At 45.4% G+C, this 14,309-nt stretch overlaps 1 protein-coding gene across 2 annotated transcripts in view; it reads right to left on the reverse strand.

The window, feature by feature from the left end:
* LOC139260323 (cilia- and flagella-associated protein 46) overlaps positions 1 to 14,309 on the reverse strand; it is a 681,403-nt gene that overhangs the window by 483,368 nt on the left and 183,726 nt on the right. For both annotated transcript variants that reach the window (XR_011592768.1, XM_070876797.1), the window contains exons 19-20: positions 13,751 to 13,970; positions 12,701 to 12,853 (exon numbers count right to left, since the gene is read on the reverse strand). Coding sequence is in view for 1 of the 2 variants with exons in the window: in XM_070876797.1 (XP_070732898.1) it covers positions 12,701 to 12,853; positions 13,751 to 13,970 (373 nt within the window). In the remaining variant the exon portion in view is untranslated. The remainder of the gene's footprint in view (positions 1 to 12,700; positions 12,854 to 13,750; positions 13,971 to 14,309) is intronic.

The raw sequence follows: 14,309 nt of genomic DNA on the forward strand, positions 1-14,309 counted from the left end.
CCTTAAAACAGGTCTCCAGGCGGGCAGCCCACAACTTGGGGATACAACATTACCGGAACAAATTGTTATTCGAGCCCCAGCACACACACGAGTGGGAGGTAGGGGATCATGTCATGGTCTATAACAATGCTCGGTTGGGGTGTTTGAGCCTTTATACATGGGACTATACGCGATTGTGGACAAAGCCAGTCTTATAGTCAATGCCATAAAATTCACTAGGCACATGAAGTGGTTCCACTTTAATCAGTGCAAGCTGTTTAAGCCCAAGGAGGAAGTCATGCAGGCCATGCGCCACAAGGGTACAATTATGAGCATGATTGAGACGAGTCTCCCTCCCTGGATGTGGGACGATCCGGTAGCAGGGATACTAGGAATGGGCAGTCGAATCCTGCAGCCAAGGGCGCCAGGGACGCCACCTTACTCACCGGACCTAGGTCGTGGGGCTCTCTAGGGCTGGGGCCAGCAGGTCCAGCTTTGTACATTTTCCTTCTTTAAAGGTTGCGTTTGCGGGTGTTTTGTTTGTTGTTCGTTTTGTTTTGTTCACCTTCGGATCTGTGGAGGATAAACACCCTCTCATAGGACGGAATTGTTTAGTTGTTTGTTGTGCAGGTTTTCTTAAGGGAAGGAAGAAAGATGAACGTGTTCTCAGTGACAGTACTTGTGGGAATCATCAGGCTGTGCAGCATGGAGAGAGGGGACACAGAGGAATCCTTCCTCTATGGGTGCACAGGAGGGAAAGGACCCACCGGGGCGCAAGGGAGTAGGAATGGAGTTTCTGATGGTGTGGCAGCCTACTTCCACGAGGGAAGATGGCCGGGTGGCTGAGGTCCAATTCCACGTGGTACTCTAGTGGCAAGGGTTTCACGTATGGTGAAGCTTCCATACCATGCCCCGAGCTGCAAGTCATGGCCACATGGGTTAGTGTGACCGAGGGGAGGCGTGTATGTTTGCGGTGCGAGGGACACATACCCCTGGGACGGTGGTGGTGGCTCAGGAAATTGAGCCAAGATAAGGGCAATCGATCCGCGGACTGGGAACGGCTGAGGAACAATGCGTACCGTCAGATTACGGGAACGAAGGGGAGCTTTGAAGTCTGCTGGCACAAATGATAGAAAGAAGAGGAAGGAATTTACGTGTGCATGTGGGGATCTGAATGGGTCTGCCCGACAGGCGTGTCGGTCGCGCTTTCGCGACGGTGGCAAGACTCTGGGACATGGATCAGTTGGTAATGGAGTATGGGCGCCTGTGTGATCCCAGACCCTCCAGATACCGTAAATTCCACAGAGTTGCTAGCACACGAAGTAGAGCCCCTTCCCACAGCCCCACTGGTACAGGAGACGGAGGTTAGATGCCCCACCACAACCCCTGGGCCTAGAAATGGATTGGTATTAGTCCCCATCGGTAAATCTTAAACTACGATGTATACTACTCGGTCGCCTCAGTGAGTTTAAACTTGACCAAGTTACAAATGCCACGATGGTGTCCGACGGAAATAGAGCGTTTGTATGAAGTACTGCTGAAGGAGATGTTTAGAAAGTTTTATGAATTGAGTTATGGTGACATGGATCAGGATGGTTTATAGGATGTACATCACGGAGGTTCGGGGAGGTATAAGAGAGGGGTGGTGAATGATGCGGTAATGGCCTTCAGCACTGGCACGTCCTTTATTAACAACATGGACGATGCTCAGTTGCAAATGCAGTTAAATACCTAAAGGGACCAACTGCGAAAGATACTGGTAGAGGGTAACGACATGGAGGGATCAGAGTTGCGGGAAGACCAGACCATGACCATTCACCTGAAAGAGGTCATAGCAGAACTGGAGGCCCATGCTCAAACTATCAACAGTCTGATTCGTGAAGATCGAAATGCCTCAGCTCAGGCGACACGAAATGATGAGTGTGTGTTGTACGGTGCTTGGTTGCTGAATGAAGGACACAGTAATTTGGAGGACCTTCAGCAAGGTCGCGTTCCTTCATGGGTCAGCAACAGGCACCTCACTGCGCTCAGCCTGTACAAGGGGTCGATGAGTCCGTGCCAACTCCGACTGATCTCAGAGGCATAACTGATCCCGGTTAATTGCAGCCAGTCGAATTTTACTGTGATGGAGATTGTGCTCAGGATGCCGGTGATGAGCGCTGCAAAATATTGGGCTGATAAGAGATGGAGTACACTTGCAGCATCATGGGGCTTCACCATTTGTCGTTAAATGGGGGGCCACAATTGCAGGCACAGACCTTAATGGGTGCCAGCACTGGAGAGCACACGTTATACTCTGTCCCGAGAGATTAAATTTGTTTAACCAACCGGTGTGTGGGTTTGAATCAGAGGGTGCGGAGGCCATTAATTGTACAATGGATGTGATGGCCAAGGGCCACGTTCCTCCTCAGGTGGCGTACACAGGCAGGGAGACATACGATATCACAACCAGTGTGTCTCAGTACAGGGTCCACAACGAGACCTGGTGTCCAGTTCCCGATCCACCCTTCTGCTTTAAACCCCACACCAAGGTTCAGTTTGCTCAGGAATGGATTTTCCCCATCACAGAACCCTCCACAGTGCAGCTTACCATAAATGATTCCGTAACTAATTGATATGAATATGTAACGCAGTTCGGGTATGACATTCCACCTCTGACCGAACATCTCACAAAGCTGCTGAAGGAGATGGAATTGTCACAGAAGCACTTTTATAGAAACATAGAAAATAGGTGCAGGAGTAGGCCATTCGGCCCTTCGAGCCTGCACCGCCATTCAATGAGTTCATGGCTGAACATGCAACCTCAGTACCCGATTCCTGCTTTCTCGCCATACCCCTTGATCCCCCGAGTAGTAAGGACTACATCTAACTCCGTTTTGAATATATTTAGTAAAATTGGCCTCAACAACTTTCTGTGGTAGAGAATTCCACAGGTTCACCACTCTCTGGGTGAAGAAGTTTCTCCTCATCTCGGTTCTAAATGGCTTACCCCTTATCCTTACACTGGGACCCCTGGTTCTGGACTTCCCCAACATTGGGAACATTCTTCCTGCATCTAACCTGTCTAAACCCGTCAGAATTTTAAACGTTTCAATGAGATCCCCTCTCATTCTTCTGAACTCGAGTGAATACAAGCCCAGTTGATCCAGTCTTTCTTGATATGTCAGTCCCGCCATCCCAGGAATCAGTCTGGTGAACCTTCGCTGCGCTCCCTCAATAGCAAGAATGTCCTTCCTCAAGTTAGGAGACCAAAACTATACACAATACTTCAGGTGTGGCCTCACCAAGGACCTGTACAACTGTAGCAACAACTCCCTGCCCCTGTACTCAAATCCCCTCGCTATGAAGGCCAACATGCCATTTGCTTTCTTAACCGCCTGCTGTACCTGCATGCCAACCTTCAATGACTGATGTACCATGACACCCAGGTCTCGTTGCACCTCCCCTTTTCCTAATCTGTCACCATTCAGATAATAGTCTGTCTCTCTGTTTTTACCACCAAAGTGGATAACCTCACATTTATCCACATTACACTTCATCTGCCATGCATTTGCCCACTCACCTAACCTATCCAAGTCACTCTGCAGCCTCATAGCATCCTCCTCGCAGCTCACACTGCCACCCAACTTTGTGTCATCCGCAAATTTGGAGATACTACATTTAATCCCCTCGTCCAAATCATTAATGTACAATGTAAACAGCTGGGGCCCCAGCACAGAACTTTGCGGGAACTCACTAGTCACTGCCTGCCATTCTGAAAAGTACCCATTTACTCCTACTCTTTGCTTCCTGTCTGACAACCAGTTCTCAATCCATGTCAGCACACTACCCCCAATCCCATGTGCTTTAATTTTGTACATTAATCTCTTGTGTGGGACCTTGTTGAAAGCTTTTTGAAAGTCCAAATATACCACATCAACTGGTTCTCCCTTGTCCACTCTACTGGAAACATCCTCAAAAAATTCCAGAAGATTTGTCAAGCATGATTTCCCTTTCACAAATCCATGCTGACTTGGACCTATCATGTCACCACTTTCCAAATGCGCTGCTATGACATCCTTAATAATTGATTGCATCATTTTACCCACTACTGATGTCAGGCTGACCGGTCTATAATTCCGTTTTCTCTCTCCCTCCTTTTTTAAAAAGTGGGGTTACATTGGCTACCCTCCACTCCATAGGAACTGATCCAGAGTCTATGGAATGTTGGAAAATGACTGTCAATGCATCCGCTATTTCCAAGGCCACCTCCTTAAGTACTCTGGGATGCAGTCCATCAGACCCTGGGGATTTATCGGCCTTCAATCCCATCAATTTCCCCAACACAATTTCCCGACGAATAAGGATTTCCCTCAGTTCCTCCTTCTTACTCGACCCTCTGACCTCTTTTATATCCGGAAGGTTGTTTGTGTCCTCCTTAGTGAATACCGAACCAAAGTACTTGTTCAATTGGTCTGCCATTTCTTTGTTCCCCATTATGACTTCCCCTGATTCTGACTGCAAGGGACCTACGTTTGTCTTTCCGAACCTTTTTCTCTTCACATATCTATAGAAACTTTTGCAGTCCGTCTTAATGTTTCTGCGGCCGCAACCGAGACTCCAGGATGGTATGTTGCCTCCCTGGTGCAAGGGTCAAGGATGTCTCGGAGCAGGTGCAGGACATTCTAAAAAGGGAGGGAGATCAGCCAGTTGTCGTGGTGCACATTGGTACCAACGACATAGGTACAAAAAGGGATGAGGACCTACGAAATGAATTTAAAGAGCTAGGAGCTAAATTAAAAAGTAGGACCTCAAAAGTAGTAATCTCAGGATTGCTACCAGTGCCATATGATAGTCAGAGTAGGAATCGCAGGATAGAGCAGATGAATACGTGGCTTGAGCAGTGGTGCAGCAGGGAGGGATTCAAATTCCTGGGGCATTGGAACCGGTTCTGGGGGAGGTGGGACCAGTACAAACCGGACGGTCTGCACCTGGGCAGGACCGGAACCAATGTCCTAGGGGTGTTGGGGAGGAGTTAAACTAATATGGCAGGGGGATGGGAACCAATGCAGGGAGACAGAGCGAAACAAAAAGGAGGCAAAAGCAAAAGACAGAAAGGAGATGAGGAAAAGTGGAGGGCAGAGAAACCCAAGGCAAAGAACAAAAAGGGCCATTGTACAGCAAAATTCTAAAAGGACAAAGGGTGTTAAAAAAAACAAGCCTAAAAGCTTTGTGTCTTAATGCAAGGAGATGAATTAACTGTGCAAATAGATGTTAACAAATATGATGTGATTGAGATTACGGAGACGTGGCTCCAGGATGATCAGGGCTGGGAACTCAACATCCAGGGGTATTCAACATTCAGGAAAGATAGAATAAAAGGAAAAGGAGGTGGGGTAGCATTGCTGGTTAAGGAGGAAATTAAGGCAATAGTTCGGAAGGACATTAGCTTGGATGATGTGGAATCTATATGGGTAGAGCTGCAGAACACCAAAGGGCAAAAAACGTTAGTGGGAGTTGTGTACAGACCTCCAAACAGTAGTAGTGATGTTGGGGAGGGCATCAAACATGAAATTAGGGGTGCGTGCAATAAAGGTGCAGCAGTTATAATGGGTGACTTTAATATGCACATAGATTGGGCTAACCAAACTGGAAGCAATACGGTGGAGGAGGATTTCCTGGAGTGCATAAGGGATGGTTTTCTAGACCAATATGTCGAGGAACCAACGAGGGGGAGGCCATCTTAGACTGGGTGTTGTGTAATGAGAGAGGATTAATTAGCAATCTCGTTGTGCGAGGCCCCTTGGGGAAGAGTGACCATAATATGGTGGAATTCTGCATTGGGATGGAGAATGAAACAGTTAATTCAGAGACCATGGTCCAGAACTTAAAGAAGGGTAACTTTGAAGGTATGAGGCGTGAATTGGCTAGGATAGATTGGCGAATGATACTGAAGGGGTTGACTGTGGATGGGCAATGGCAGACATTTAGAGACCGCATGGATGAACTACAATAATTGAACATTCCTGTCTGGCGTAAAAATAAAAAAGGGAAGGTGGCTCAACCATGGCTATCAAGGGAAATCAGGGATAGTATTCAAGCCAAGGAAGTGGCATACAAATTGGCCACAAATAGCAGCGAACCCGGGGACTGGGAGAAATTTAGAACTCAGCAGAGGAGGACAAAGGGTTTGATTAGGGCAGGGAAAATGGAGTACGAGAAGAAGCTTGCAGGGAACATTAAGACGGACTGCAAAAGTTTCTATAGATATGTAAAGAGAAAAAGGTTAGTAAAGACAAACGTAGGTCCCTTGCAGTCAGAATCAGGGGAAGTCATAATGGGGAACAAAGAAATGGCAGACCAATTGAACAAGTACTTTGGTTCGGTATTCACTAAGGAGGACACAAACAACCTTCCGGATATAAAAGGGGTCAGAGGGTCGAGTAAAAAGGAGGAACTGAGGGAAATCCTTATTCGTCGGGAAATTGTGTTGGGGAAATTGATGGGATTGAAGGCCGATAAATCCCCAGGGCCTGATGGACTGCATCCCAGAGTACTTAAGGAGGTGGCCTTGGAAATACTGGATGCATTGACAGTCATTTTCCAACATTCCATTGACTTGGGATCAGTTCCTATGGAATGGAGGGTAGCCAATGTAACCCCACTTTTTAAAAAAGTAGGGAGAGAGATAACAGGGAATTATAGACCGGTCAGCCTGACATCGGTAGTGGGTAAAATGATGGAATCAATTATTAAGGATGTCATAGCAGTGCATTTGGAAAGAGGTGATACGAGAGGTCCAAGTCAGCATGGATTTGTGAAAGGGAAATCATGCTTGACAAATCTTCTGGAATTTTTTGAGGATGTTTCCAGTAGAGTGGACAAGTGAGAACCAGTTGATGTGGTATATTTGGACTTTCAGAAGGCTTTCGAGAAGGTCCCACACAAGAGATTAATGTGCAAAGTTAAAGCACATGGGATTGGGGGTAGTGTGCTGACATGGATTGAGAACTGGTTGTCAGACAGGAAGCAAAGAGTAGGAGTAAATGGGAACTTTTCAGAATGGCAGGCAGTGACTAGTGGGGTACCGCAAGGTTCTGTGCTGGGGCCCCAGCTGTTTACACTGTTCATTAATGATTTGGACGAGGGGATTAAATGTAGTATCTCCAAATTTATGGATGACACTAAGTTGGGTGGCAGTGTGAGCTGCGAGGAAGATGCTATGAGGCTGCAGAGCGACTTGGATAGGTTAGGTGAGTGGGCAAATGCATGGCAGATGAAGTATAATGTGGATAAATGTGAGGTTATCCACTTTGGTGGTAAAAAGAGAGAGACAGACTATTATCTGAATGGTGACAGATTAGGAAAAGGGGAGGTGCAAAGAGACCTGGGTGTCATGGTACATCAGTCATTGAAGGTTGGCATGCAGGTACAGCAGGCGGTTAAGAAAGCAAATGGCATGTTGGCCTTCATCGTGAGGGGATTTGAGTACAGCGGCAGGGAGGTGTTGCTACAGTTGTACAGGGCCTTGGTGAGGCCACACCTGGAGTATTGTGTACAGTTTTGGTCTCCTAACCTAAGGAAGGACATTCTTGCTATTGAGCGAGTGCAGCGAAGGTTCACCAGACTGATTCCCGGGATGGCGGCACTGACCTATCAAGAAAGACTGGAACAACTGGGCTTGTATTCACTGGAGTTCAGAAGAATGAGAGGGGACCTTATAGAAACGTTTAAAATTCTGACGGGGTTGGACAGGTTAGATGCAGGAAGAATGTTCCAAATGTTGGGGAAGTCCAGAACCAGGGGACACAGTCTAAGGATAAGGGGTAAGCCATTTAGGACCGAGATGAGGAGGAATTTCTTCACCCAGAGAGTGGTGAACCTGTAGAATTCTCTACCACAGAAAGTTGTTGAGGCCAATTCACTAAATATATTCAAAAAGGAGTTAGATGAAGTCCTTACTACTAGGGTGATCAAGGGGTATGGTGAGAAAGCAGGAATGGGGTACTGAAGTTGCATATTCAGCCATGAACTCATTGAATGGCGGTGCAGGCTGGAAGGGCCGAATGGCCTACTCCTGCACCTATTTTCTATGTTTCTATGTTTCTATGTTTCCCTGCAAGCTTCCTCTCGTACTCTATTTTCCCTGCCCTAATCAAACCCTTTGTCCTCCTCTGCTGAGTTCTAAATTTCTCCCAGTCCCCAGGTTCACTGCTATTTCTGGCCAATTTGTATGCCACTTCCTTGGCTTTAATACTATCCCTGATTTCCCTTGATAGCCACGGTTGAGCCACCTTCCCTTTTTTATTTTGAAACAGCATAACGGGGAGATCGAGAAGGAGATCACTCAGCTGGTATCTCCTCCATGGTGGGTTGTTGGGCTCAGCATAGAAATCCCACCATGGATTCGAGTCGTCGCTCACGTTTTGGTGATTGTACAGTGCGTCATAACTTTATATTTGCTTTATGTGACCTGCAGGCAATGAGGGAAGGCAGTTTGAGATCGGTGGTTGAGACTGCTGCATTACCAGCCTCGGACTTCACAAGCTGCTTCACCGTTGCTATAAATGTGTTGTGAATGTACTGTCGGATGTATGCGTTTTCGGGTGGCCAGCGGGGCTGACCCAGTCTGTTGTACATGTTGCGTCGGGTGTGGTGCGCGGGTTTTAATGCATTTACGGGAATGTACAAGGGTGCCCAAAGTGTGGTCGTCTAGTGTAATTAAAATTGGCGGCCGTGGGAGAGGGTACCCGCCTTAAGTTCATTTCTGAGAAATGCTGTGGGGAAAAACAACTTACTTTTTCCCTTGTATCATTATGAATTACTCAGGGAGACAGACTTTTCTGCCTCCATCTTGTAACGAGTTTTAAAGATTTGGAGTCATTGGACCTTCAGGGAATTCTTTCGTTGTCCAAGTTTTGGAAACTGTGTGTTTTAGTTCAGGAAACTCCTGGGAAGATAGTTATGGTTTGATCTGAAGACTGGGGTCTCATCCACACACCGGTTGCGTGGTAATTCTGCCGTAGGTTTGGTGCAGTTATTATCAGAGGTGGGTGTAGGATTTGGCCGGTGCCAACATCAATAGGTATATGGGCTGGAACGATTTTTGGGTCTTTTAAAATGCATCTGTACCCGTTTAAAATGGAGATGCACATGGGCTGTGTTTCAAAATGGAGTTTGGACATTTGGACTTTAAAAGCATTGATTTTTGGTTTCTGTGAAGTTAGCAGGAGCTGCCTGTCTTTTAGGTTGCCATGGGACCAGTCTCAACGCTGACATCATGAAAGGCAGAGGTCTTTTCATTTTGAACTTTGTGTGATTTGTGGAAAAATGCCTTTTGTCCATGGAGCCGGTATGTCTGGATGGACAATGAGGTTTGCAGGCCAAATGTAACATCTCTGGACCCTTTCAATGAAGGAGTCGTCAAGAACTCAACGAACAGTTAGCACTTCAAGAACTGCTCATTTATAGAAATGGCCTACCATTGTTTTCATCGAGATGACCAATCTCGGACAGAGGCATCACCAGGAAGACCAATTAGCATCTCTGCGACCATGGTAACCAGGAATCGTCTAGCCAATTTTGTGTATTATCTGGGGTATAAAGCTGCTGAACTTTGGGGGTTTGGTGGCTTACTTTTCTCCACCATCTGGAACGGAGTTCCCCGTGTGGCTACGCGTCCGCCAACGTTCCAGGACACCCGAAGTGAGTGCCTCGCCGTACCACCTGAAGGTAACTCTCTAGGCCTCATCACATGCCTCTGTTAGGCACGGTTTTGTCTTGAGAGCCGAACGGACCCGGGACCACATGAATCAACGACAAGGGCTGATAATTATATCCAGCATACACCTCTAGAAATTCCCAAGACTGTCAGCGTGTTTAGCTGCTGAGGAACTGCAAGTGTCCAAGACGCAGGCTAACATGTGTGTGTGTGTGAGGAAGCTTGAAAGTGTGAGTTCTGACCAAACCGGGAGAGGGGTTTAGTTAGAAGGGTTTCCATTATCTAGGTTTAGATTCTGGGAAGGGGGTTGGTTTAGCATAACAAACAGAGTGGGTATTTAGTCTAAGGTTTAAGACAGTCACCTACTCTTTAAGCCGTAAGCGAGGGGTTGTCGTTTTGTGAGTGTTATAAAAGGAATCGATCTATGACCGACCTGAACCATTTTGTTTTATCTGAGTCAATTATAATCTATCCATAGTAACTCCTTGGGTCCGAACTTGGGGGTTGTGGGGCTTGTGGTTCGCGGTATAATTCGGAAGACCAACCGGGTGGCATCCGTTCACGGCCGAGTTACACAGTAATCCCGCTGGGAACGCTGCGCATCGGGCATAGGAGAAGACCTATCTGACCTTGGTCTCTCTCTCTCTCTCTCTCTCTCTCTCTGGAATTACCCACTCATTGACGGGCTAGGCAGGAACTACTGGCAAAACTCCCGCCGTCCAAAGGGAACCAACCTGAACCGGGGAATTTTAAAGCACAGGTCGACTCAAGGGAGAGTCATAGAGACACGGGGCACACAAAACACCCTACAAGATGCGCACTTATCTTTTGGTCAAACGCTCACCAGAGATTCTGGACTCAAGGCCACCTCTTCTTGCGCAACGGAGCGCATTCACATTGGGACGTCTGTAGGAGTCACGTGGGCCTGGCATCCCGGGTCCATATACACCCAATAACGGTTAAGTATTTTCTCATTCATCGTAATAGGAGTTTCATAAGTCCGAGACTCCTATTACGATGAAAGAGAAGCACCCCCAAAAACCAATCTTTTTTTTTTAAAAACACCTCACATAAATACATTATAGAAATTAAGGTTGATAGAAATGTTTTTGAAAAAAAAATATTTGCTGATTTTTTAAAAAAGTTTTAATTATGGTTTAAAATAAAATTACCTGAGTGGACAGGGTTTTTAACATAAATATGTACATTTTAATGTTATTTTTATATTTTTGATATGTTTAAAAACTCTCACGCTGGTAAAAGTCGGCTATGCGCCTGCTTTTACCAGGCACAAGAGTTTTAAGGACATTCGCAGGGCAAGAGATAGGCAGATACCGCAATCTCTGCTGTGGGAACGTCCTTCTCCCCAAGAATCTAAAATCAAGCTAAAATGTGACAGGTTGGAAAAGTTGGTTTTCGGTGCATGCGCATTACGCGCTGAAAACCATCTTTTGCGATGCCATCTCTGGCCCGTATACACTCTGTACGGATCCGGGGAGGCTGGAATTTCAGTGCCATAAGATTCTGAGAGAGCTTGGCAATGTAGTTGCTGAGAGACTTTTTCCCCTGGCTGGGGAGTCTAGAAGTAGGGGGCGATGGGCTGGATTTTCAGGTTTCTCCGTTTTTGGCCGAAAATATAAGCGTTACATGAAAATTACCGTTTTCGATGCATTGCCGATTTAAGGCCTAACTTTCAGCACTTGGTGTCTGCGCATCACAAAGGGAGGCGTTGCACAATTATTCGGAGCGCAAAAACGCGATCCTCACCTACTTTAGCACTTTAGCACAGAGCAGGGAGCGCTGCGAGAGAGGCCTTGGGGGGGGGGGGGGCGGGGGCAGGAATTCAAAAAAACATTCAGAAACATTACCAAGGCCCTTAACTAACAAATCAGGGCAAAAAATAAATAAATAAAAACTTTCACTTACCTTTTTTCAGGGTTTTCTATTTACCGCTGCTGGCAGGTCTGCACTTGCGGTCTTCTGGGAGCAACATATGGGTCGGGTGAGTGCCGAAACTCAGACGGTAATGTAATCCGAGTTGTTGCATGTCCGGTGCAGCTCTCCTCGGCGGTGTTTCCAAGCGCCACCGCAAACAAGGAACCGAGGATCACGACCGGTCTTAGCAACTGGGGTTTCGCCAGGGCGGGTCAAAACACGGCGAAAACCCGGTCGCAAACCACCCAAAAATGTGGCCAATAGTCTCAGAATAAAAGGTCGGTCATTTAGAACTGAGATGAGGAGAAATTTCTTCATTCAGTGTGTTGTGAATCTTTTGAATTCTTTACCCGAGAGGACTGTCATTGAGTATATTCAAGACTGAGATCGATAGATTTTCAAACTTTAAGGGAGTCAAGCGATATGGGGATCAGGCTGGAAAGTGAAGTTGAAGTCGAAGATCAGACATGATCTTACTGAATCTTAAGGTTTGAGGGGACATATGGCCTACTCCTGCTGCTATTTCTGATGTTCTTATTTCCATTAATAGCACCAGGAGCAGTTTAGCGGAAAACTGCCCTCATTAAAAACCTTGTGATAATGATTCCTGAGCTGCTGTTCATTCTTAAGGGACAGGACAATATTTTACAGATGGTCTTTATTTTGACTGTACCACCATCCCACTCCCCTTTTTACATGTGGCTTATTTGGAGGAAGACAAAGGGAAACAATTTGACAGATGCTGAAGTCATTCACCTGGGTCTCTCCTGTTTCCCTACCACCAAGTAGGAATGGCCCCTTTCTCTGACCATACCAGTTAAGAGTTCAAAAAGAAGCCTCACAATCAAGCCATACCCATATCACTATTCTTCATATCTACATTTCTTTTCTCTGTTCCTTCACCTACTGCTTGCAACGATGGTGCCACTCTCTTACCAGCTCCCTGCAAAGCAGACTCCAGTCTCCATACTGCTACCATCCCAACTATGGCACAGCAACACAAACTCATTCAAAGGAGATGGAGCTTTAAAGTAACGTGAAAGCCAATGACAAACATATCGCAGCTTCAGGCACAAATTGTTTTACCTTTTCATCATCATTTCCCAGATTTGGTCCTATCTGTTGCTGCAGAAGCTGTTTTATTGTGACCCATGTGACAATAATCTGATGTCTCACAGCAATAGGAACAACATCAGAGGGTACACTCCCATTTGTAATGTTTAATGCATATTCACAGATCTGTAGTCCAAACAACATTAAATTAGTTATTCTGTTAGTACTATTAATAACCTTAAAATACACTGAGCAAATAAACATTAAATAATTGTCACTTATTGAAAATGAATCCTAATCAACGTAATTACTAAAGTAATCAAAGGCATCTTCTTTGATTTGATCTGAACCACAGAACAGTGCCAAACCAGCTCCAGAGCTAATTCAGCTTAATGATACATAGGTAATTAGCTAACCTTACTTTTTAGTGATATACTATATTGTGTGCAGAATTCATAAGAGTCTAGGAGAACCTTATGCTGTACACACACTTAAAAATGTAATTGTGGTGTTGGCAAGCGAGGTGCTGCATGTTGTCTCCTGCTCCCACATTGCATGAAACTCAGGGCCTTGTCAATGTTCCGGATCACTTTGACTTGAAGGTAATTTAAATTAATCACTTCACATTAATAACTCCTCCCCTCCTAATAAAACCACCCTTGTAGTGCCTTTGGTGAAGACTGAGAGAAATTGTGTTGTGCGGAGGATTCAAATCATTTGAAGAACAAAGTGAACTCGACTAAGAAAGGAGTTATTGCTCTTCATTATCCTCCAGAGCATAGCAACATTGTATAGTTTTAGGAGGGGAGCATTTTATATAAACAGGCATAACACCAGCTGTCAGAACCAATCTTTTGAATTACACTTGTAGAATACTTTCAGCATTTATTTTCTACCATATGTAACAAATATCCAACACGCCTTTATTAATCTAATTGCATTTCTACAATTGATTATCATGCAATTTTCATTTTAATTAAAACAAGATGCTTAAGAATTACATTTTGTGAAGGCATTTCAAAATATATCAATATAACAGTTTTAATGGTATAACTGCTAAAATTAGCTAGTGAATTTCCATACCTGGAGAGCTTCAATTATGTGAGGAATACCTTCAGGGTCAACAGGTACAATATTTGAAATGGTTGTTTTTTCCATTTTCTTTGCAGGTGGCTTTTTCACCCTAGAAGCTGGGGAACGCTTTCCAGATTCATTTTTTTCAGTGTTAATTGGGCTGGGTATCCAAGGTTGAATCAAGCCCTGACATAGGCTATTGCATAGCATAACTAAAAGAACAGTTTCCCTACAGTGCAGCAAAAATAGTTTTGGTTATGTAGTGTTCTTAGTTTTTCCACAGCAATATTCCAGGATTACAGTTATAAAGAAGCAATTTATGTGTGGTAGAGAGTCAGGTAAGGTGTTAAAACCTGCTACGTAGTGACAGTAGACAGTAATACTTGTGACTGGTCAACACCGAGTGTCAAGTGGCGGTCAAGCAACCTGGCCACTTCCCGAAAATGCCAACAGCATTGAATGGATGGGCAGCTGGAGAAAAGTAGTGGAACCCTTGATGGACGCAATGCCATCATTCTTCATACCCATACTCAATATCCTTATCCTCCACCTACTGCTTGACACCACA

The sequence above is a fragment of the Pristiophorus japonicus genome, chromosome 3 (assembly GCF_044704955.1).
Source record: "Pristiophorus japonicus isolate sPriJap1 chromosome 3, sPriJap1.hap1, whole genome shotgun sequence".
Classification (NCBI taxonomy): domain Eukaryota; kingdom Metazoa; phylum Chordata; class Chondrichthyes; family Pristiophoridae; genus Pristiophorus; species Pristiophorus japonicus.